The sequence below is a fragment of the Phoenix dactylifera genome, chromosome 11 (assembly GCF_051530095.1).
Source record: "Phoenix dactylifera cultivar Ajwa chromosome 11, Ajwa_hap1_PhDact_Kaust_v1.1, whole genome shotgun sequence".
NCBI lineage: Eukaryota > Viridiplantae > Streptophyta > Magnoliopsida > Arecales > Arecaceae > Phoenix > Phoenix dactylifera.
This window is the reverse complement of record NC_143200.1, coordinates 25,014,557-25,038,259: the sequence shown is the minus strand read 5'-3', so window position 1 is coordinate 25,038,259 and position 23,703 is coordinate 25,014,557. Positions and strand designations below refer to the sequence as shown.

The following is a 23,703-nucleotide window of genomic DNA, read 5'->3' as shown; positions in this document are numbered from 1 at the left end:
ACTCCGGGGCCTCTCATGCCATGCCAACAGCGCAGGTTGGTAGTCCAGCAGATGCTGGATTCTGAAATCTCCAATGCTTTGCCATGCTATAGAAGATTTTTTCATGTTTGTTGTCATGCTTAGAAAGTAGAAAAGCTTATCCTTCTATGTGCGACCCACTCTTTCCTGAAAGAGAATCCTTGCATGTGCATTGCATGTGCTGGACTCTAGCGAGTAGCGACCAATAGTATGAAAGCATTTTGAAGACAAAAGGCGAAAGACAAGAAGATCAAGAATGTTCAGGAACTAATAGAAATAAAAATATCTAATTTGCCTTTCAACCGGAACAGTAAAAGTTTTTTTGTTTGAATAATTTTTCTAAATTAGAAGTTTAAATTAATTGAATAATTAAAGAAGTTCTATTGTCTATCCCGTAGAGGTACTCAAATTGGATCAGTGATCGATTTCTAGGTTTCATCGTAAACCTAATTGGTTACTTCCAATTACGTAAATCAATAGTTCAAACCGCACTCAAAGGTAGGGCATTTCCCATTGATATAGGAACTTCTGTACCAGAAACAATGGTATCTCCAATTATAGCCCCTCTGGGATGTAAAATATATCTCTTCTCACCATCCCCATAGTGTATGAGACAAATGTATGCATTTCGATTAGGGTCGTATTCTATGGTTACGATTCTACCAGATATGTCTTTTTCATTCCGTCGAAAATCGATTTTACGGTATAGGCGCTTATGACCTCCCCCTCTATGCCTTGCAGTAATGATTCCTCTGGCATTAGGACCTTTACCACAACGATGCTGTCCATAGATCAAATTATTTCGTGGATTGGATTTCACTTGACTGTCTACGGCTCCATTGCGTGTGCTCGGGGTAGAAGTTTTGTATAAATGTATCGCCGTGTTATTAAGTATTTTGCTTTAAGTTCTTTTCTCTATAAGAGGTGGAATAGAATAACCCGGTTGAAGCGTAATGATCATACGTCTGTAATGCATTGTATGTCCCATAATAGGTCCCATTCTTCTACCCTTTCCCGGGAGTCGATGACTATTCATAGCTATTACCTTGACACCAAAGAAGAGTTCGACCCAATGCTTTATTTCTGTCCTAGTTGATCCTGATTCGACATTAGAAGTATATTGATTGTTCCCCAATAACCGAATACTTTTTTCTGTAAATACTGCATATTTGATTCCATCCATAAATCCATTTTCTTCCCTATGAGTTCCAGTATCGATAAGAATTCTAGTTCTTACTGTTCATATGTTATGGTATGAATATACCAATTCGTTATGTATGGATGATGAGATTCCATTGATACAGAGCCAATTCCAATAGACTTATTGAACGTTCCCATTGGCGTGCATCCAGCAGGAATTGAACCTACGAATTTGCCAATTATGAGTTGGGCGCTTTAACCATTCAGCCATGGATGCTTAAAAGGGATCATCGTACATCGTGAATAACCAAATTCCAATTGAATTGAAATCTTTAGGAGGAATCAATGAAACGACATCAATTCAAATCCTGGATCTTCGAATTGAGAGAGATATTGAGAGAGATCAAGAATTCTCACTATTTCTTAGATTCATGGATCAAATTCGATTCAGTGGGATCTTTCACTCACATTTTTTTCCACCAAGAACGTTTTATGAAACTCTTTGACCCCCGAATTTGGAGTATCCTACTTTCACGTGATTCGCAGGGTTCAACAAGCAATTGATATTTCACGATCAAAGGTGTAGTACTGCTTGTAGTAGCGGTCCTTATATCTCGTATTAACAATCGAAAGATGGTCGAAAGAAAAAATCTCTATTTGATGGGGCTTCTTCCTATACCTATTCTTCCTATACCTATGAATTCCATTGGACCCAGAAATGAGACATTGGAAGAATCTTTTTGGTCTTCCAATATCAATAGGTTGATTGTTTCGCTCCTGTATCTTCCAAAAGGGAAAAAGATTTCTGAGAGTTGTTTCATGGATCCGCAAGAGAGTACTTGGGTTCTCCCAATAAATAAAAAGTGTATCATGCCTGAATCTGACCGGAGTTCGCGGTGGTGGAGGAACCGGATCGGAAAAAAGAGGGATTCTAGTTGTAAGATATCTAATGAAACCGTAGCTGGAATTGAGATCTCATTCAAAGAGAAAGATAGCAAATATCTGAGATATCTGATAGATGGTTATCTATCTTGATGGTGTATTTTGACGTCTTTTGCTTATGAAAGAAAGGTAACAAACAATAGGTCTTACTATTTCTACATGTTCCATTAGGAGCATTCCTTTGCTATTTCCAAATAAAAGGTGTGTGTATCATATTTGTGCTTAATGCTTCCCGATTCTACCAGAAATTTAACCTTCATATAGAATTTATAATTTGCTCATCTTTTCATATCAGAGTGGACCATACAATGAGCTGGATTTATTGATGCTGAATTTAACTATTATTGTCACCCTTGTGAATTAGAATCTGTAACCAACTTCTCAGTGTTTTGTCTCAGCCACTCTATTTTTTATGGCTGTTGTATAAGTACAACCAGTCCTTGCATATTTGTTAAGGCAAGTTTGTTATCGTCAAGGTTTTAAATCCTGTGGGCAGGGGTGTCACTATTTCTCCATGGAACGGGATGCCCCACTAACCATCTCATCCCGATGACCGTCCCGGTCGAGAGTTCCATAGGTACCCTCTATATTTCTTCCTTTTTTCTTTCCTTTCCTTTCCTTTTTCTTTCTCTTTCTTTCTCTTTCTTCTTTCTTTCCTTCTTCTTCCCTCCCTTTTTCCATACCTTTCTTTCCTTTTTCTTCTTCTTTCTTTTTTCTTATCCCTTCTTTTGCTTCTTTCTTTCTTTCCTTTTTCTTCTTCTTTCTCTTTCCTTTCTTCTTTCCATCCTTTCATGCTTTTTCTTCTGTCTTCTTTTGCTTCTTCCTTTCTCTTCTTCTTTTCTTTCACTTTTTCTTTTCTTTATCATTTCTTTCTTTCTTTCTTTCTTTCTTCTTCTTGTTTCCCTGCATGGATGAGTTTTGGAGTCCCAGTCCCGTCTTCTTTCCAAAGAAAGCTGAACCAAGCTGACCCAGTCTCCGACCTGGTCAATTCGGTAGTAGAAAACGGTTCTGGCCCCTAGGGGGCTGGATCTGATTGGCTCTAGCCGGAACCAGATGGTTCCATCCGGTTTGACTCGGTTCGAACCAGTACCGACCTGTACTGGATGCCGACCGATACGGGTCTCGATACTGGTTCGGCGAACCTTGCTCCCCCCCCCCCCAAAATCCATCTGGGGCCTAAAACCTTGGTTATAGTCATAGAGTCCTAATTTATGTTATGACCAAAGTTTTGCTTAGTATCGAGGACCATTATGGAGAAAATGATTGGAACCCTGCTTTACTATAAATGCAATGCCACCATATCTCCTTAAAGAGTATGATTTTGTGATTTGAGAATTGCTGAAAGTTTGCAGAGGTGAGCTCCTAGTGATCGAGTTGTACTTTCGGGTAGTTGGTATGGAGGAGCCGAGCACCTAAGGGTGTCTAGAAAATATGCTCTAACATAGTAAAAGATTTTGTGTTCATAATCAGCCTTTTGTAAATAGGCTAACTGAAGGCAATTGTGGGCAGAAATGGTGAAAAAGGCTTAAACATAATTACTCCATCCAACATGACTCTTTTGACTAATGCCACTTTCTAAGTGTGGATATGAATTTTGAGTTATACGAGTTACTTGACTTGCTTGGACTTGAATGCCTTGGTAGGTCCTTAGTGAAGTTTGGAGTTATGCGTGCTTAACCAAAACAATGTCTGGGGAACCTGTGATGAATAATGTAAATTGTCTTGGGTTAAGTGGGATTTATGTTGGAATTCTTTTGGGCAAATTTTTCAGGAACTTTTCTTAGATATCTGAGTTGCCTTACACTTTTTGTTTCATCATGTGCTAGTCACCTGTGATGTTGCTTAAAACATTTACGCCATCATTCTTACTTATAAAGGGGGGCATTTATAAAGATTCTTTGTAGTCTATGTTGCCTTTTGATTAATTGTTTTCCCTAACCTGTCTATTTTATTTTAGGGCATTAAAGAAGGCTGGTATGATGGTGGAAGCATTGCCTTTGCTGTTATTCTTGTCATAGTTGTTACAGGTATCTGATTTTTCATTCATCAACATATTGTAGCACTGCCAGTTTCCTCAGTTCTGTGTAAACTATCTTGCCCATTTGTAGCTAGGTTATCACCATGCTTGATATATGTAATCCTAGTAGGGTGAGATGAACTAGGGTTTTTATTTGGAAATTATACTATGAAATTAAATGCAGATTGAAAGTGTGGCAACCAAGGCCATGGTTTTAGATTTTTAATTGAGGCTCCCAAAATGCTTACAAAAGCAATTTACTTTTAGATATTATCATCATTTAATATAGTTGACCTCTTTTCTTTGAAATTTCTTTTTTATTTTTAACCTTTTGTGGTTCTTTGGTGTTACATGGGAATCCTAATTATACTTGCTAATTCATTGTTTTTCAGTTCTCGGAATCATGGGATTTTCTTGTTAAGGAAATTATATGTAATCTATCAATGACACAAAGCAAGATTTTTACAAATCAGGATCACCTTTATTTAACAAAAGATCTTTGTGTGTATTCATATACATTCTCCAAACAAAAGAATTTTAATGTCCTTCTTGAAGGATTTAGTTCGCTCCAATAGGAGGTCTTCTGTGTTGTGGTTCTGTTGACCCTTGCCACTGATCTTTTTACCACTTAATGTTTGTACCTGCTCTTTCTATTTTCCAACTAAATGGTCAACCTCTACTGTCAAACTCTCTCAGCCTTCAACATGTCATGTAAAATTTTCTTGGTGCTATTTACTTTAAAAATTGTCTTCTGCAGTTTGAGGTTATTCTTTAATCTTCTCTCTTCTGAAGCACACGAGTATCTAATTTGTTTCTGGTTGTATGCATGAGAATTCTAAATGCCAGTATGCATCTGGAAAGCTTACATTTTTAAGGCAGAGGTGCTGAAATAATCAAAGAACATTGTGGAAATGTTGAGAACGAGAAATGATATATGATTTTTCTAGTTTTTTGGTAGCAAAACAGATATTTGCATGTTTTTTTCAACAAAACCACCTGTTGATTAGTGGAGGCTGATACTGATTAGGCAACAGGTCAATGGATTTAAATGAGGCCTTTTGCACGTTTTTATTGATTGTATACATAGTATGATTGAGAAAAGCAGGGGCTTGGGGGGCGGTGATTTCAACATCTATTTGTGCAGCATATCCACTTTTTAGCATCAAATCATGTATGGTTGAACTTGACATCTTTGGTCAGTCGGGAAAAAAAAACAATTCGACTTGTGTTCACAAAGATCTTATTGCATTTTTTTTTATTTTAGTTGCAGTCATTCAATTTGATCCATCATGTACTTGTGGAGATTATGCATACTAATTTGATGCTGTTGTTGGAAGTATTAAATCAAATATTAAGAGAAATAATTCTTGCTGAATAGTGAATATCATCATCAACTTCTTGATAGGATGCATGTTTTCTGAGGATTTACTTTGAATGATGTAGTGTTGTTGTCATTGCATAGTGATAGTATCACGTGGTCTCTGCTTTTTTACTTTTTCTCAAAGCTCGTAATTCTGAATTTTCAGTGGTTTTAAATTATTCTTAGCTTATTACCTCTGGATTCTTAAACAGAATTTTCTTGTAAGATAATTTCTGTGAAATTCTGCAACACCCCCTCTCAGATGCCATTTTTCTTTCTTCCGTTCAATGTGTAAATGGAGGTCTCTGTGCGAAATGCTGAAAATTCTTCTTGTTAGGCAAGCAGCATTTATTTGCATATGCTTGAATTCTTTCTTTTTTCCTCCTAGCAATCAGCGATTATAGGCAGTCACTCCAATTCCAAAGTCTGAATGAAGAGAAGCGAAACATACGTCTAGAGGTGCCTTTACCACTGCAGGAAAATATTTTCACCTTTATTTAATCTTGTATTTATTTTCCATCTTATTGTATCTGTACTTTATGATATTCAGGTAATGAGAGGTGGTAGGAGAATTAAGATCTCAATATATGATATTGTAGTTGGTGATGTCATTCCTCTTAAAATTGGTGATCAGGTAGGCATGCCATGAGTAATTCTTGTTTAAATGGCCTTTGGGTGTGTGCTTATTGCGAGTTGGTCATATGCATACTGTTGTTTAGGTCCCTGCAGATGGCATTTTAATCAGCGGTCATTCTTTTGCAATTGATGAATCTAGTATGACTGGGGAGAGCAAAATCGTGAGTTTCTGTCATTCTCTTTTCTATCATAATTATGTTAGTTTTCTTTAATAATGATACAATTAATTTTCAATAAAACCAAACCCCTTTCTTTATATGTTGCATTTTAGGTGTTATTTCAAGCCTTTTTTACATTGAACTCCATATAAGCTAATATTTTATGATATAATCCTGCGCTTGTTTTTAGTATGTGAACAAATTTTTAACTTACACCTTGAAAACTTAATATTGTAAAAGCCCAAAGACCCCTGGATTGTGACATTCTGTAGAGAGTTGCATTAAAACTATTAGTGTGTAATAGATTGTTGATGAAACCCCCACCATTTTAGTTTTTTGGATTAACAAATATAAAATATTTACATATATAACTCTTATCTTCATTATTTATTAAAATCTTTAATTTAATATATGTGAAGAGCTACTGGGGGTTTTGCACACAATCCACAATGGAATTTAAATTTATAAACAAACCTTTCAATTTTTGTGATTATTCTAGGGCTGCAAGAACCTTTCTGTCACTTCTAAGTTGCAACTGAACTCCTATGATGCTTTATTGCAGGTCCATAAGGATCAGAAGGCACCATTTTTAATGTCCGGATGCAAAGTAGCTGATGGTTATGGTAACATGTTGGTGAGTGCTGTATATTGATTGATGACCTAAACAAGTTTCTCCAAGCTGTGTATGGACTGGAGTTTCTCCATGCTTTTAAGGAGCTTGTTTTGTATTAGGTTGGTAGTTGCTTGCTAGTGTGGCTTATTTAAATTATATTCAGGTAACTGCTGTTGGAATCCATACCGAATGGGGTTTATTGATGGCCAGTATTTCAGAGGATACTGGTGAAGAAACTCCTTTGCAGGTTAGTTTCTTATTTTTGATGATATATCCTTTGAATTGTATTGCATTGAGCAACATGCTTTGTTTGACTTTTCATGGGTGGCTTGTTCTTTAAAAGGTACGCTTGAATGGTGTTGCTACTTTCATTGGCATTGCAGGGCTTAGTGTAGCTGCTGTTGTTCTTGCAGTCCTTTTGGTTAGGTAAGTGACAACTTACTTATGTAAATTATTGCAGCATTTTATATTTTCCAAGAGTTACAATATTGTCTTGTATTAACATATTTTCAGATACTTTACTGGACATACCAAGAATCCTGACGGTTCTGTGCAATTTATAAAGGGACAGACGAGTGTAAAGGCTGCAGTTAATGGAGCCATTAAGATCTTGACAATTGCAGTATGTATTCATACTTCAGATATTGCTGATTTGTTTTTTTTTTAATAGGGCCTTACACCCCAAAATAAAATATTAGGTGACTATTGTGGTTGTTGCCGTGCCTGAAGGGCTTCCATTGGCTGTTACCTTGACGTAAGTATGCATAGTTTCTTTTATCTTTTTATTCATCTAATGTGGATTATTAAGTTTCCCATTATCTTTCAGTGTTCTCACATTTATTATGTTTCAGCCTGGCATACTCGATGAGAAAGATGATGGCCGACAAGGCTTTGGTACATGTCTTTGTTAAATCCTAATACAGATGTTGTCTGACATGTATGATCTGATGGTGTTAAAATGATTGTTCTACAGGTGCGTAGGCTTTCAGCATGTGAAACTATGGGATCAGCTACAACTATATGCAGTGATAAGACTGGAACTTTGACCCTGAATCAGGTGTGTCATTTTGCAGTTTCATGGTCACAGTTTGCTATTTGTTTTTTTTTTATTGTTTCCAAGTTCAGTCGCAAGTAGATGTTAGAATTGGTTGATGTTATTAGTTTGGCTTTTAATAGGGGTAACTGACACCCAGTCCTTTGTCTGACTGCCATTGTATAACTAGTTGTTGACTGAGAATTTCATTCCCCTTGAGTTCAGTTTCATTTAATGTACACATTTCAGCATCACTGTGTGCAGAGCAGATAACTGTGTAATAAACAGGTGTATATGCATGCAAAACAGGTTTAAATGTATTCAAAATACTGGCCTAACTGTGTGCAAGGCTGTACATAAAATGCAAGGTACTATGGGCTAAACATAAAATGTTGGTCAACCAAAGGACCAGGTGTTTGGTTTTCCTCTTGATATGCTGGGCTTATTTTGCTGAAGTAGAAATTTCCCTGTTTCTTTCCAAAGTATTTGAAATTTTTATTTTTCAATCTTTAAATGTTTTACATTCATGTTTTAGATGACTATTGTGGAGGCATATGTTGGTGGAAAGAAGATAGATCCTCTGGAAGATGTTGAATCGACCGCATGCGCTCTCTTAATTGAAGGAATTGCACAAAATACAACAGGCAGTGTGTTTGAGCCAGAGGTAAACTAGTCTTTTTCTTTGAACTTCTCTAACCACAACTTGGTTTGTTATATTTGTGACCATGATGAAGACAAAGTGTTGTTGGATCAGTATGCTTTCTTTGTTTTTTCTCTCTTTTGATTTTTGTGTAACCTAAAATCGTTTGTCATGATGAGCTTGTTTGGATGCTAAACCAATCTCTTTGTGTAATAGTAAGTAGAGCAGGTGAAGAAAGAGTCAGAGAGATTGAGGAAGTATCTTAGGATGTTGGATCAATGGCCTCACTCGATGCTTTGATCTTAGTCAGATTTCTGTTTTCTTTCTTCAGCCCTTTAAACTCGAATCCATATAGCATTGGTCCTCAAAATATGCCTTGAATGTGTAGTAGAAGGTCACTTTGAACTTAGTTATACATGTCAAGCTATGATAATTTGAAAATTTCTAAATAACAATATATTCTAAACAAGGATTTTGCATACCCTAACCTCCCTTCAGAGTGCGGGGAACTGCTACATTTACTTAGTAACTTTTTCTAAGCGGCTACTTGTTTATTAGCCTAACCAAAGGGACAAATAAATTCCTTTTTCCCTCTTTGCAAATTGATGGGCTTAAATTGTTGATAATTTGATACTTTTCACTTGTTTAGAAGAGATCATTATATCGATTATTGTTGACGTGTTTGAGGAATTTTTCATTATTTCTGGTGGAGTGCTGTGATGCAATATTTGGAATGTGGACTGGAGCTATTGGCTAGTGGATAAGAATTGTAGGGTCTTCCCTTTCATTGCAGTTTTTTAATCTTGACTGCACAGAAGTGGGTATAATGCCTTGAATGTGTAGAAGGTCATTATCTCGATTATTATGGTGGTGTTCAAGGAATTTTAAATTATTTCCGTAGTGCTCTAATGCAATGCTTGTATGCAGAGTGGAGCTATTTGTGTTGGACCAATGGATAAGAACTATACAGCCCTTCCCTTTGTTTGCATCTCTATATTTACATAAATAGATATACACATATATACACACACACACACACACACACACACACATACATATATACATACATATATACATATATATACATTTATACATACATGCATCAATAAATCATGTGATTTGGAGATCTATAGCCTTTGCTTATTGGGTTTCCGAATTGGATGACCAAGGGCCTGACACTGATGATGCTAGCCACTGTGTGTGATCTACTATCTCTAAACTGATTACCATCAAAAAATTATATGATTTGGAGATCCATAGCCTATGCTTATTGGGTTTCCGAATTAGAGTATGTGGGCCTAACATCTTCATGAAACACCTGATGGTTCTAGTCTTTTAGCACAAAAACAAGTGATCTCAGATGCGATTAGAAATTTTTTTCCTAGAACATTTCAAGCATATTTTACCCAAGTCCTTGTTTGCAGCCTTGATTGTTGGGCTATGATACATACCTGGCTGAAAGCCAACAAATCCTACCCTCCCTTGGACGTGCAGACCACTCTTTGTACTCTCTCAAATTTGCCACCTCATCGACTTCCATAGTTCACTCTATTTCCATAATTATAACCATCAAGCTTTGTGCCTACTTTTTGGGGTTGGATTAATGGATCCTCATTAGCAAAGCTTTCCTATTAAGGGCAATTTTTATGTTTTTTCTAGTCCACTTCTATTTCAAATTATTAAATGAAACTTCTTTCTACCACTTAGTCTTGTTCTGTATGTTCAGTAGAACTTATTTACAGTTCAGCACCCTTCTCATGTGCACAACCTAGTCGCAGGCACTATGTTAGTGCACCAAAATAATCAACCATCTTCACTATTTGGCGATTGTCTTATTCATCTATATTACATTCATGCGTGTGAAGCCAGTGACTGAACATCACAACTGAACCACCCCATTTATCAAGCATGTCCCTGTGGCATGGCATTGACCATCAGGTGCCAAACAACTGACTGTCCGATCATTGCAAGGCACCCCAACCATCGAAGGACTTGGTATTGAAGATGGGAACCCAAGAGTCATGCAAATCCTTTTGACTTGAATAGATTGTTGATATTGTAGTCATGGTATATTCTCTATGGCACATTGACACCTATGATAACAATATGGTTCTTTGTTCAGAGGTGTTGATGGTGTCCTCAACTTCCTAAATATGGTGAGTCCTAGCTTGTTCACGCATCTGTCTGAAACTTGATCAGGTGTGCTTTATATGCGACCTCTTAATTGCTGGCTAGGAAGAGACTGAGGATTCTACAGTGTTGTGAAACTGAGAACTAGTTTGAGCAGGGGAAGATTTAGAATTTTTCCAATGAGGACTTAACATAAGACATATATTAAAACTAGTTATATAAAAATATCTCTTTGAAAGCAAGGAAAATTATATTCAACAATAATTTATGTATGATCTATGCATATTATCATAATTGAATGGAAATTTATTCTTTGAATTTTAAATGTCTACTTCAATGCCACAGTTTGAAAGACAAATATATCCATTACTTAACTAATAAAAAGGATAAATTATTAGAAGGTTTGTTGTCTCGGTACTAGACCCCGTACCGGTACCATCTTATTACAATGTTAGTACATGGTATGGTACAAGACGGTGAGACGTACCAAGTGTCGATACGATATAAGACCGCGTATTGGTTCGGTACCAGTATGGTATGGTATATCTGCCCGGTACGGTACGCCCGCTACGGTACGCCCGCTATGGTACACCGGATTTTGATTAGAAGCACTATTCGATACTTCAAACTTATATTCATCATAATACACAAAAAAAAAAATAGCAGTAGTCAAACAACTAAATGATTATATAGTTGTGTGAGAGATAGTGTTCCATATCTATGTATACCTGTAAACAAGATCTGCTGAATCCGTCGGAATCGACCGATTCAAACTGTACTGTACCGGTACCGGCTGGCACCAGTATGGTACAACCATAGAATTTGGTTTCGGATAGTTTCTTGTCTGTACCGGTGCGAACCGGTACGGGTGCGAACCGCGCCGGTACTCGCGGGGAAGAAGAAGAGGAAGAAGAGGAAAGAAAAGGAAAGAAGAAGAAAAAGAGGAGAAGACTACCTGTTGAAGGGGGGAAGAAGACTTCTCTTGCGGGGAAGAAGACTACCGGGCCTCTTTCTTCCTCCCGAGCACCTTGCGGGGAAGAAGACCTTTCGTGCTCGCGGGAGAAGGGGAAGAGAGAGGATTAGAGAGGAGAGAGGAGAAGAAAAGAGAACGGCCTGGGAAGAAGGAAAAAAAGAAAAGAAAAAAAGAGAGAGGCCGGGGCAGCGCGCCCGCGTGCGGGGGAGCGGGCGCGGGTGGGGAAACGCGTCCCCAACTCGTGCCCGCGCATGTTTCACGCAGTGCGAACCGTGTGGGCTTTTAATGCCACAATGGTAAATGCCACTCTGCGGCATAACGCGGACGCGTGCGCGTCCGCGCATTTTTTTTTTTTCTAAACCGGTTCGGTACTAGTTGGAATCTGTTCCAACCGGTACTGAACCGACGTATCAGTAGAGACTAGTACGTCCGTTCGATCGGTACCGCGTACCTTGCCTGCAAGTAATTTTTTGTATAAGACGAAGAATAGTAACTTAGAGACAAAGTTGTTGACTTTCCTAGAATGGTAACCTTATGTCTTTTTGGATAATCAATGGATGAGGTTAAGAGAGATAATAGATCAAAGGTAAATAGAAATAACTGAGTTGGAAATGATGAAGGTTCACTGGATTTTTAAAAAATGAGAGATAAGAGTTGTACGCATTTGTACTAGGTGTAATTTTTTGGAGATGTGATGGTCAGGCCTTGTTATTCTTATTTTATTATTATTATTATTATTATTTACGCCATCAGTTAGTGTGTGGCCAAATCCATCCATAACTTAATATTAGAATCGCCAGTTAAGACAGAGGGTCATTAGCTGGTTTGGTTCACTTTTAAAATCTAGTTTGGTTATGTTCTACTAGAAACGATTACAAATATGTTTTCAAACTTTTGAAATGCAAAAATTTAGTAAATGAAGGGAACTCCAATTTTTATTTTGGGGAAGAAAGAGTATGATGAAGCTGGTTCTCTTTTAAGGAACGAGGTGGATAGAAGGGCTGGATATATAGGCATTTTTCTAGAATATACATATGTTGGAATTACTAAGGGCTTTTTTCTGCTCTTGGTTCTTGTTAACCATGTAGCAAGTTACTAATAAGGAGATCTTCAATACATCTTGGTTGTGGGTTAACATGGTAGAGGGGATGCTCTCGACATCTCAGTTGTGGTTCAACCAACAAACTTAACTCATAAATATAATGATGATTGTGAGATACTTGTTTTTCTTAGTAAGAAAAAAATCATTATGGAATTATTTTTCATTTGCAAGTAACCAAGGTATGCGGAACCGACCAAACCGACGTACCGGTGGAGACCGGTACCGGTAGGAAAAAAAACGCGCGGACGCGTTATGCTACAGAGTGGCATTTAAAAGCCCACGCGGAGCTCCGCGTGGGCTCGTTGCCCCATGCGCTGGCGACGCGTTTCCCCACTCGCACCCATGCAAGGGCGCACTCCCCACTGCCTCTTTTTTTTTCTTTTTTTCTTCTCGAGCTCCTCCTCTCTTCTTCCCTTCTCTCCTCTCTTTCCCTCCTCCCACGAGCAAGGGAGGTCTTCTTCCCCGCGAGGTGCTTAGGAGGAAGAAAGAGGCCTGATAGCGCAAGAGAGGTCTTCTTCCCCTTTCTTCCCCCTTCTTCCCTGCGAGTACCGGTTCGCACCGGTACAGGGCTTGTACCGGTGCGAACCGGTGTTGTTCGCACCTATACAGGGCTTGTACTGGTGGAAACTGCACCGATTCGCACCGGTACGGCAAGAAACTGAATTCCATAGCTGTAACGTACCGGTGTAGGCCTGTACCTTGGGGTTAGAACAGAATTTAATGGCTGTACTGTACCGGTGGAGGCTGGTACCGGTACGGTATAGACTGAACTGGTCGGTTCCAACCGGTTTAGCAGACCTTGCAAGTAACAGATGTTGGTTGACTCAAGTGCAGGTGAGACATAGCTACAACAAATGCAGGGGTTTATGTTTATTTGCAAGAGTTCACTTGTAAAACCAAAGTATGTTGAATCGGTACTGAAAGCCGTACCGGTTGGCGACCGGATCAGTTCAGCGTGTTCGGTACTTGTCTCGGTACTGGGCCCATACCGGGAGAGCCCAGCCGAAGCCGGAGAAGAGAAACAACGAGCGAGCAAAGGAGGGAGGGAAGAGAGGCCGCGGACTCCCATAGAGGGCCACAGGGGCGGCTGCATCTCGTGTTTTGGACTACCACAGAGGGCCATGGGGGCGCGGCGGAGGCCGCGGGGGTGGCTGCATCCCCTGTTTCTTTCAAAATAGGAGACGACCCCACCCCCACCCCCCACGCGGCCCTCCACAAGCGTCCACGGCGGCTGCTACTCCCTCCGTCCCCCGCTCGCTCGCTGTTTCTTATTTTCTTCTCCGGCTTCGGTGTGAACCGGTTTCCACGGTGGAACCATACCGGTAAGCCACCGGATCGGTCTGGTACGAGCCGAACCGGCCGGTACGGGCCAGTTCAGCATACCATGTGTAAAATAACTCTCTTAATTAAGGCATGTTAGAATTTAGAACAAGCAATGGTTGCCTACATGCGGAGTAAAAAGGAAAGGAAAAAAGCAAACAGAACAAAAATTTTACGAAAAAGAGGGAGAGGAAAAAAAGGACATAGAGCTGATCTTGAAAAAGGAATAACAAAAGTGGACTTATTTAAAAAGGGAGGGGGGGGAGAGGGAGGGAGGGAGAGAGGGAGAGAGAGTTGTTTCTGGCTGGGCTCTCTCATAAGTGGTACTTTTGTCAATATATCATAAGTGGAGTCAAATGGGAGTAAAGTCCTATCCTAAGAGTTGCCATTATAATAGCAAAGATGATTGCGAGGGACCTTTAGAGTTGTTTTTTTTTTTCTTCCTGTCAATAGTTGAAAATTATGCTATGCATTTTGCATATCATGTCTAAATGTACATCCAAAGTTATTCTTCTTCTTCTTCTGTTTTTTTTAATGTTTTGCTGGCTTTTGTGCATGAAGATTGTCAGATTAGTTAGGAACTTATGTTTTGGGAACATTTCCAAGTAATTCTTCGTCTGCATATAAGCACTTCAATATTTGTCTAAATGCTTGTTATAATCTGATGTTGTGGGTTTACTCAGTTTTTTTGGCAATTTTTTTATTAAATATCTTGATCTGGCAAATTAAGATTTTCTTTTCTTATGTAATAACTGAAGCTTTTATTTAATAGAATGGTGGAGCGATTGAGATTACTGGGTCACCTACTGAAAAGGCTATTCTTTCTTGGGCAGTCAAGGTACTTGGTCATGCCGTTTATGCTGTTTTATTTCACCTTTTTGTTTTCTAATCAGTGGCTAATCATGCTGATGATCTTCCATAGCTTGGGATGAAGTTTCGTGATGCAAGATCTAAATCTTCAATTCTTCACGTCTTCCCCTTCAATTCTGAGAAAAAACGTGGTGGTGTTGCAGTGCATGTGGTAATCACATACTATAATTGTTTGAGAAACCATGATGGTCCTATACTTGCTACTGATAAGAACTAATTTAGGGATGCCTAATTTTCTTTCTTTTCTTTTGTAAACTTTATACAATTTCTCTATTTTAATATACAGATGCAACTATTACATGTGGTTTTTGAAGTATGGGTTTGTTCATGCTTGATTTGATAATAGTTTCGCATAATTCGGCTATTTGAATTATCAGACCATGTGCCTTTATGTACTTCTGGCAGCAGTTCCTCAAGACATTGTGTCACTTGTTAGTTATAAACTAGCAAAAACCAATTCAGCGAACAATCTTTGTAAACCATGTGCCTCTTTAAAACATTGTATTACTTAAAAATTCACTCCTGGCTATTGCTGGTTTGTTTGGCATGTACTTTTGATCAAATACAGTGACCTTGACAAATATGCATCTCTGTAACACTTGGAAAGATAAACGTGCTGCCTTCAAATACAAATTTCTAGGAACGTACTAGGTAGACTTCATGTAGCACTTATATTTACGCAATACCAATTATCTGATATCTTGTTTTTTTCATGTTTATTTTTGGAGTATTTTTCTTCACATTGATGGGTGATTGTCATGTTCTTGATTGTGCATTTTGATTCTTGTCTTCTTGTAATTGCAGGGAGATTCTGAAGTTCATGTTCATTGGAAAGGTGCTGCTGAAATTGTTCTTGCCGCATGCACAAGCTGGCTCGATGCAGATGGTTTGGTGCAGCCAATGACCTCAGACAAGGTAAATCTCTTTTAAGTCTTTGTCCATCCTTACTATTAAGAAATTTCTGATCCATCACGTCATTGCAGGTTGATGCATTTAAGAAATTGATTGAAGATATGGCAGCAGTTAGCCTTCGCTGTGTTTCTTTTGCTTACAGATTGTATGATTTGAAAAATGTCCCAAGTGAGGAACAGAGAGACAACTGGCAGTTGCCTGAGGATGACCTGATTCTACTTGGTATTGTGGGGATAAAGGTATGCGGTGAGAAATGTATCTGATGGTAATCTAGTTGCCTGCACTCAACATTCATATATGTTCTTAGACGACTCTTGATGAGGCTCTTTACTTTCCATTCACTCATTTGTTGGAGACTAGAAACTCATTATTGCTTCCTGTGAAAAAGGGAGGTAATGAGTAGAGTAACTTTACAGTATGTGGGAAAAAGTTTATCATAAGAGTTTTTTAGTCCAAATACAATGCTTCTTGATAATTTTGTGATATATGTATATTACAAACTCTTGTCAATAAGCTTGGTGAATTTTACAGCTGTTCCCTGGTCTGACATGCAAATTATTCAAGTCGCTTCTTTTCTTTGGAGTGCATTAGTACTATTTTTCCTCCAAAATCATATAGTGATAACTGTTAAGGCCCTTAATTGCATCAGCCTGATCCAAAAAGCTATTTGGATTGAAGACTTATAGTGTTTGATTAATAAATTTGTGTGGGTTTTTTGGTGTTTTCTGGTAAGTTAACAGACTAATTGAGTCCAAATAAACATCCATCGAGATAATTTCTCATGTTAATAACTTTCCATCATATCATTGTTGGGATTCTAACTGTTGTCTTAGCTCTTAGGGTTGTAATATGGCTTTGCTTGTTAATGCGTTGCACCTCATTTCTTTTTACTATGTTTTTTTGATATTGATGGTGTCTTTTTTGGGTGATGAATTTGTTGACTTTCAGGATCCTTGTCGGCCTGGGGTCAAAGATGCTGTGGAGTTATGCACTCATGCAGGTGTCAAGGTACTCTTCTAAACTTGTTATGGCATAGCATACAGTCACTTTACAGTCACTATGATTTACCTTGCAAATCTTGGACCGCGATAAATTTTGATGACAAAAAAACTGTGGAAGTGGCTTATCATCGAGAATTGATTGTTTAATTAACTTACCGATCTATTAGTCATTGAATCAGTTTTTTTATAAAAAAACTGGCAAGGTCCATGTTGAAATGAGCCTCTCATTTAGAGGCCCTCGCAGATAAGATATGCTACTATTAGCTATTCAGAAAAATTTTAACCTTCAAGAGGGATGTGTTTCTCTGACATGTTTTAATGTATCATTTAACTTTGATCAATCATTTTGAACAAGTAGGTTCGCATGGTCACTGGGGATAATCTACAGACTGCTAAAGCAATAGCTCTTGAGTGTGGGATACTTACAGATGCCAACGCTTCAGAGCCAACTCTCATAGAGGGAAGAATATTTCGTGCCAAGGATGATTTGGAAAGGGATAGAATTGCTGAGAAAATAAGTGTAAGACTACAATTAACCTTCTTTTATATATTCAAGCAACACCGATTGTTTAGTTTAGATTTTTGTCAAATATCATGAAAATAAGGGTATCAATTCTTTTAGCACTTCTAAAGGAACTTATATCAAAATGATGATTGTTATAATATACAAACAAATCTAGAATCAGTTTTGTGAACCTGTCAATTGAAACTTTTGACTTGGAGTATCAAAGTGTAGATAAAATACAAATATATATTATGCATCTTTCAATTTCAAAAATTAATTTGGTTGGAACAGGTGCACAGATTGCCCCCCGTTTCTATAATGTAGATCTATCGACTTATTTTTTTAGATGATTTCTAGCTCTTTTTCTCCTGGTTGATTAATGGAAAACTGAATCTGTATTGTTCTGTCCATTTCTCTTCCTGCTTTAGATAGATTTATATTTTAATATGTCTTATGCAGCATCTTACGCTTTTTGCTTTCACTTCCTCAAAGTTGTCTTCTCTTATTTTGCTTGTTCTAGTTGTTCCCAAAAGTTTTTTGTTACTCTGGGCATGGATTCAATATATAGGCCTCCAGAACCCTGGTTCAGATACTTAAATGCCAATGTGATATGAGTTGTAAATAATTAAGACTATGGAAACAATGCATTGGCATTGTCTAAGCCATCTCTCTCTCTCTCTCTCTCTCTCTCTCTCTCTCTCTCACGCATGTGCGCATGTAATGCCTTGGTTGCTATGTCCAATAAGTAAACTAATAAAATCTAATTACCAATAAATAATAAACTAATTCATTAGAAATATATATGGGAAAATAATATTCATACAATTGGTCAATACAACATAGTAAGCCCTGAAGCTTTCTGCACATGTACTTCACTATGTCAGGTGCTTATTCTTCCCAGCTTTGTTCTTAACTTTGTCACTTGCAATCATGCATCAAATCGCAGGCTACATTGGGTGCTTCTGTACATCTTCCCGTTAAAAGAAGGAAAATATCTTTCTCCTCATTCTTGCATAGTTGCATGTGTACCGTTGAAATATGATAGAAAACTAACTGGGATAGCAGCAATTGATTTGAATCTGAAAATTCTTGTACAGGTGATGGGGAGGTCTTCCCCCAATGACAAGCTGCTACTTGTCAAGGCACTGAAGAGACTAGGTCATGTAGTTGCTGTCACAGGCGATGGCACTAATGATGCTCCTGCATTGCATGAGGTTTGCTGTTATCTTCTCTCATGTGCTGAAGCTATAGTAGAATGTATTATTGCTTATTTAAACATGCTTTTGGTTTTCAGGCAGACATTGGTCTAGCCATGGGCATTCAGGGAACCGAAGTAGCGAAAGAAAGTTCAGACATCATTATACTGGACGACAATTTTGCATCAGTTGTGAGGGTATGTATGTTAAAATTATCACATGATATCTTTGCATTAGCTGTTAGCTGGAAGAGAAGATATGTTATTTATTTATTTATTTTTTTAATAGGTTGTCCGTTGGGGTCGTTCTGTATATGCAAATATTCAGAAATTTATCCAGTTCCAGCTCACTGTCAATGTGGCAGCACTTGTAATTAATGTTGTTGCTGCCTTTTCATCTGGTGAAGTTCCTTTGAATGCTGTCCAGGTTAGATTAAAAAAAATCTTTGCATGCTTTATTGGTTTAGGATCAGAGGGACTCAAGTCAAAAGCAAAATGTGACTTTATCTAGCTAGATAAACCAGCATGACGTGCCTAGTGAGACAACATACCAGCTGCTTATTTGCTCAAAAAAATGCATGAGAAGTTGCTGTTTTATTTTTAGTGATAAAAAGAGGACGACAATTCTGGCTTACATTTACAATGATATTAGCTGTCAAATAGAACACACTATGAGAAAACTTGTGCTTGCCTTTATAGTCTTCATAAGCTGATTCGACCATTTTGTGTGGCTTCATTCTTGTCTGAACAGCTTCTTTGGGTGAATCTCATCATGGACACGCTTGGAGCACTTGCATTGGCAACAGAACCACCAACGGACCAGCTAATGGACAGACCTCCAGTAGGTCGAAGGTTAGAAATATTTTTCATTTAATTATTACCTACAAGAATAGTTGAGAAAGTTGGTGCCTTTGATGTGCTGAAGTAGAGCACCACTTGGACCATTAAATCCTTGCAATAATTTTATTAGTAGAAAACTTGTTGAACAAGATGATGATGATTAAACTAGAGGGTGGCTCCATTTAGCTATATTAATATATGTTCTCTAACACAGGCATAACTTATTGCAGACAGTTTAGAACACTTGAGCTATATTTGTTTGCTAATTTAGCTAATAAATAGATCTGTCAGTGTCTCATATATACCACCAGTCATGACTGTGTTTGTAGCCTGAAAAATGTGTAGACATTTCCACATCAATCTGGTACCTTTCCACTTAAGATGAATGTGGAGCTGCTTGTATAGAGGATGGCTATTTAAATTTCATTTGATTAAGGGTCTTGGATGCTTGGTCACCTGCCTTTTTGAAATTTTTCACATGTTCGGGAGTGGATCTGTAGAGGGGAAGGAGAAGATCAGTGTGAGAAATTGGTTGAGGCATCTCTCCCAATCCCTATATTTTTCATATAACATATCCCATCTAAAATATTATATGCAGTACCTCAAAAATCTTCTTTGTCCTGCGACCTAGTTTCTCATACCTTCCTTCTTGATATCACACAGATGGCAATTTAAGCATCTAATAGGTCCCAAGTTTTGACCTGAAATCCTTTTTTCTACCCCACCACCATTGTGATGCACTGAGTTGAAATCGGAAACTGAGGCTCCATTTTGTTAAACCCGAATCTATAGTGAAAATAATTATCATAATATAATTTTGACATCAGTATTGGTTCATTAAATAGTTTGAACAGTTCTTCATAAAATAGCATTTTTCTTCCACCATCTAGAATCAACAACAAGAAGGGTTCTTGTCAGATGTAATCATTTTGTAACTGAGATATTCATATATAGAGAGAAAATGATATTATTTATGCGGAATTTGGAAATTAACCTTAGGAATAAAGATAGAGGGAGATGTCAGAACTTTCAAAAATAGCTGTCTTTTGTTGGTCAGGTTATCCCATTTGATGTTATTTTCTTGTTCGTATTTGCTCGTTCTTCTTTGACCTAAATTGATGCAGTGGGGATGCTAAACATATCTAATGTTAGGAAGATGATGTTTAATTTTCTTGTAAGAATTGCCTTTGCCTAAAATAGAGATTGTTTGGATGTTCTCATACTTAGTCCAGTGAGACTAGCCAATACAGATACAAGCGTCAAAATCATATTTTCAGTCAGTTTTGACATATTTATAAAATAGGTACTCATTCCTTGGAAGTGTTGTTTGATGGCCACATGAGGTTCTGCAATGTTTTATTCCCACCTGTCATGTGCTGTTGAATTTAGGATTTTGCCTTACCTAAGAACTGCCTCTTATATTTCTCAAGGTTAGTTTTGCCAAGCTATTTATGACATTTGGAGGCACTTATTTGTTTCAACTGAGAGAAATCTGTCTTTGTTAAGAGGAAGAATATGGCACATACAATGGCTAGATTTAGGAAATATGTGAAATCATGTACGTAACTGTCCTGAAGCAGTTGGGATGTTTTGTTGGTTTGATTATGTATATAGATACTATGTGCTTGTAACTTTTGTCAAGTAGGTCTCAATGCAAGACCTGTTGTTTGCTAATCTGTGACTCAGGATTCTGTATTACCTTGTTTCTGTTTTTGTCAGAACTATCTAATATGGGATTTTGAGTTGCATAGAAAATAGACCTGTTCAATGTTTCTCATGCTCAAGCTATTATCAAAGAGTTAAACTCTCTGGTTTATTCATATCCATTTTGGCCATGATCAAGAACTTGCATTGCTTAATCCGTTAACTTTACATGGGAGTGTCAAACCATCAGTAGTAGCCATTATGGTTGTTTCATTTTCCTTTAAACAATTCAAAAATTTCTCAAACTGCTCTTGGTTGTTATTTCATGCATTTTATTGAAATGGATTTACTTGAATGACGCTGATAATTACAGTCTTTCTTTCTTAGGGAACATCTTGTTACAAAGGTCATGTGGAGAAATTTGATAGTACAGGTCTGTTTTATCTTTTATGCTGACTTTTGCAATCTTCAGTACCCTTTTAGACTTTGCTTAATTTTCTGAAAGAATTGCAGCTAATGGCTGGGGATATTACTGCAGGCTTTATATCAAGTTACGATCCTCCTGGTACTCAACTTTGATGGGAGGAGTATTTTGCATTTGAGGCATGACAGCCGAGAGCACGCAGACAAAGTGAAAAATACATTCATCTTTAATACATTTGTCCTATGTCAAGTAAGTTAGAAAACTTTTCGGTACCCTTAGAAACAAATTCAGTATAACATTATATCCAGTTTTAATTTTCTATCCTCCAGAAAGGTTCTGATATATCATTTCGTGAAAATGTAATTGCTCCATACAGTATATCTGATCTGGTTCTCGCATTCTTGTTGATATATCCGCACTAGATATGTGGTGAAATTTTGCTACAGATAATTGTTTCCAAGTTTCTTAGTCAAGATTAACATCTTCCATCTTAGTTATGTGTCTGTGTAATTTGTATTTTTGTTAATTTGCCCAAATCCGTGCTGAAATTACTGCATTTGTGTGGAACATATGCTCCCAAGTTTTTCATTTAAGGACAAAATGGTCTTCTGTATTAGCAACTTTTGTATAAACTTAGGGTTGCCATACATAAGCTTCTCAGCAGATGTTTCAATGATTTCCCTTGCTCTATCAGGTTTTTAATGAGTTCAATGCTCGGAGACCGGATGAAATTAATGTGTTTGGTGGAGTAGCCAAAACCCCCCTCTTTATGGGAGTAATAGGAATTACAGTTTTATTTCAGGTAAAGAAAACAAAAAACTTGAAATTTCTGCTACCGCATGCAACCATTTTCCTTTCCCTTTTTGTATGATCTTAACTGTTTGCAATGACTACCCCTGCTATAGGTCTTGATTATCGAGTTTCTAGGGAAGTTTACGTCGACTGTGAGGCTCAATTGGAAGCTGTGGCTAGTTTCAATCGCCATTGGCTTTATAAGGTATATTTTGCTATTCTCTCAGTTATTAGTTAAAATGTGATAAACTAATCCATTAAAGTTTAAAGCCCTGATGTTCACTTATTGGATTGCAGTATGTTTTTAACACTGCCTAATGCACCCACATGTGATCTCTAAATAGTTGTAGTCTCTTAGCTATTTCAGGTTCTTCTTTTTTAAAAAAAAATTTAAAAAATAAAATTGAAAAACATTGATTGATTTGTAGAACACGAATCTGACATGCTAGTTTTAGTGGCTCTTATATGAGCATCTATGTTTCACTATATTGTGGCCTAGTTTTTTTTTTTTTTGGTATTTGTATTCTCACTAATTGTGACAGAAGTTCTGTTGTTCTTTATTCAGTTGGCCTCTGGCTGCTCTTGGTAAATTCCTCCCTGTTAGCTGGGGGAGAAAGCAAGGTCCAATCTCCATCTCAAGAACAGTCCTTAAATCTGTGTCTGGTTTAAAAATGTTCGCTTAATACATATTTCTGTATTGCAGATGATGGACAGCGGAACTGAACTCCGCTGATAGGGCGTAAGAGTGGATTTTCAATTGAAGCTGGGGTTTTATATAGAGGGGTGGGCTATACATGATGAAATTGTACATGCTGTGATCAAGCTATTACTTCATTCTATACAAGATAATATGAGTTTGTTTTTCGACATTAATAGAGGAAGGATTCTTGTTCTTAGCTACTGGTATAGTGTGTCTGGTCATGCTCCTAAGCATTGTCATGTGTTGATGGTTCTTTATAGGCTCTGGTCCTACTTTTTATTAACCTTTTGTAATTAATGATTCTCCTAATCTTTAAGAATCACAAATGGCTAGCCTGTGCAGTATGCATCTGGGGATGCAGGATGAAGTCTTTTTTTTTCTTCTTTTTGTTGCTTTATCAAGTTTCTGAAGTATTTTGATGCGTAAGATTGATGTTTCTATATAGTACTGTGCATTGTGAGGATAAATACATTTGCCAGATCTGACTATTCAATGGATGTTAGAAAGACAACAAACTTTATGCCATTAGACCTAGGGTACGCATAAACAACTGCTTATCAATTCCTGCAGAAATGTTCCTAAAATTTTTGGGGATAGATGAATCACCTTTTTAACTGAAAACAGCATCAAGTTTATTGGGATCCAGATCACCTGCAGGACCCTCTCTCGTAAAGTTGGACCATGCTATTGCCGGATGGCATGATAGAGCAGCCATCGTACAGACTTGGCAGCGTTGAG

The 23,703-nt window shown here is 37.6% G+C and overlaps 1 protein-coding gene and 1 non-coding gene across 3 annotated transcripts in view; one reads left to right on the top strand and one right to left on the bottom strand.

Annotated features, from left to right (window-relative positions):
- The window catches only part of LOC103707045 (calcium-transporting ATPase 5, plasma membrane-type-like), a 38,440-nt gene extending 15,049 nt beyond the window's left edge, over window positions 1-23,391 (top strand). For both annotated transcript variants that reach the window (XM_008791384.5, XM_039128070.2), the window contains exons 9-36: window positions 4,058-4,127; window positions 5,866-5,936; window positions 6,028-6,111; window positions 6,197-6,274; window positions 6,834-6,905; window positions 7,048-7,131; window positions 7,228-7,310; window positions 7,398-7,506; window positions 7,583-7,638; window positions 7,736-7,778; window positions 7,858-7,941; window positions 8,453-8,581; window positions 14,855-14,920; window positions 15,005-15,103; window positions 15,757-15,867; window positions 15,936-16,103; window positions 16,813-16,872; window positions 17,224-17,385; window positions 18,468-18,584; window positions 18,665-18,763; window positions 18,855-18,992; window positions 19,317-19,417; window positions 21,437-21,482; window positions 21,588-21,722; window positions 22,168-22,275; window positions 22,379-22,470; window positions 22,831-22,886; window positions 22,969-23,391. In XM_008791384.5, coding sequence (XP_008789606.2) covers window positions 4,058-4,127; window positions 5,866-5,936; window positions 6,028-6,111; window positions 6,197-6,274; window positions 6,834-6,905; window positions 7,048-7,131; window positions 7,228-7,310; window positions 7,398-7,506; window positions 7,583-7,638; window positions 7,736-7,778; window positions 7,858-7,941; window positions 8,453-8,581; window positions 14,855-14,920; window positions 15,005-15,103; window positions 15,757-15,867; window positions 15,936-16,103; window positions 16,813-16,872; window positions 17,224-17,385; window positions 18,468-18,584; window positions 18,665-18,763; window positions 18,855-18,992; window positions 19,317-19,417; window positions 21,437-21,482; window positions 21,588-21,722; window positions 22,168-22,275; window positions 22,379-22,470; window positions 22,831-22,886; window positions 22,969-22,988 — 2,541 coding nt within the window. In that variant the 3' untranslated portion in view covers window positions 22,989-23,391. The remainder of the gene's footprint in view (window positions 1-4,057; window positions 4,128-5,865; window positions 5,937-6,027; window positions 6,112-6,196; window positions 6,275-6,833; window positions 6,906-7,047; window positions 7,132-7,227; window positions 7,311-7,397; window positions 7,507-7,582; window positions 7,639-7,735; window positions 7,779-7,857; window positions 7,942-8,452; window positions 8,582-14,854; window positions 14,921-15,004; window positions 15,104-15,756; window positions 15,868-15,935; window positions 16,104-16,812; window positions 16,873-17,223; window positions 17,386-18,467; window positions 18,585-18,664; window positions 18,764-18,854; window positions 18,993-19,316; window positions 19,418-21,436; window positions 21,483-21,587; window positions 21,723-22,167; window positions 22,276-22,378; window positions 22,471-22,830; window positions 22,887-22,968) is intronic.
- TRNAM-CAU (transfer RNA methionine (anticodon CAU)) lies at window positions 1,362-1,435 on the bottom strand. Its single transcript has one exon. It is a non-coding gene; the product is annotated as a tRNA-Met (tRNA).
- Window positions 23,392-23,703: the final 312 nt, after the last annotated feature.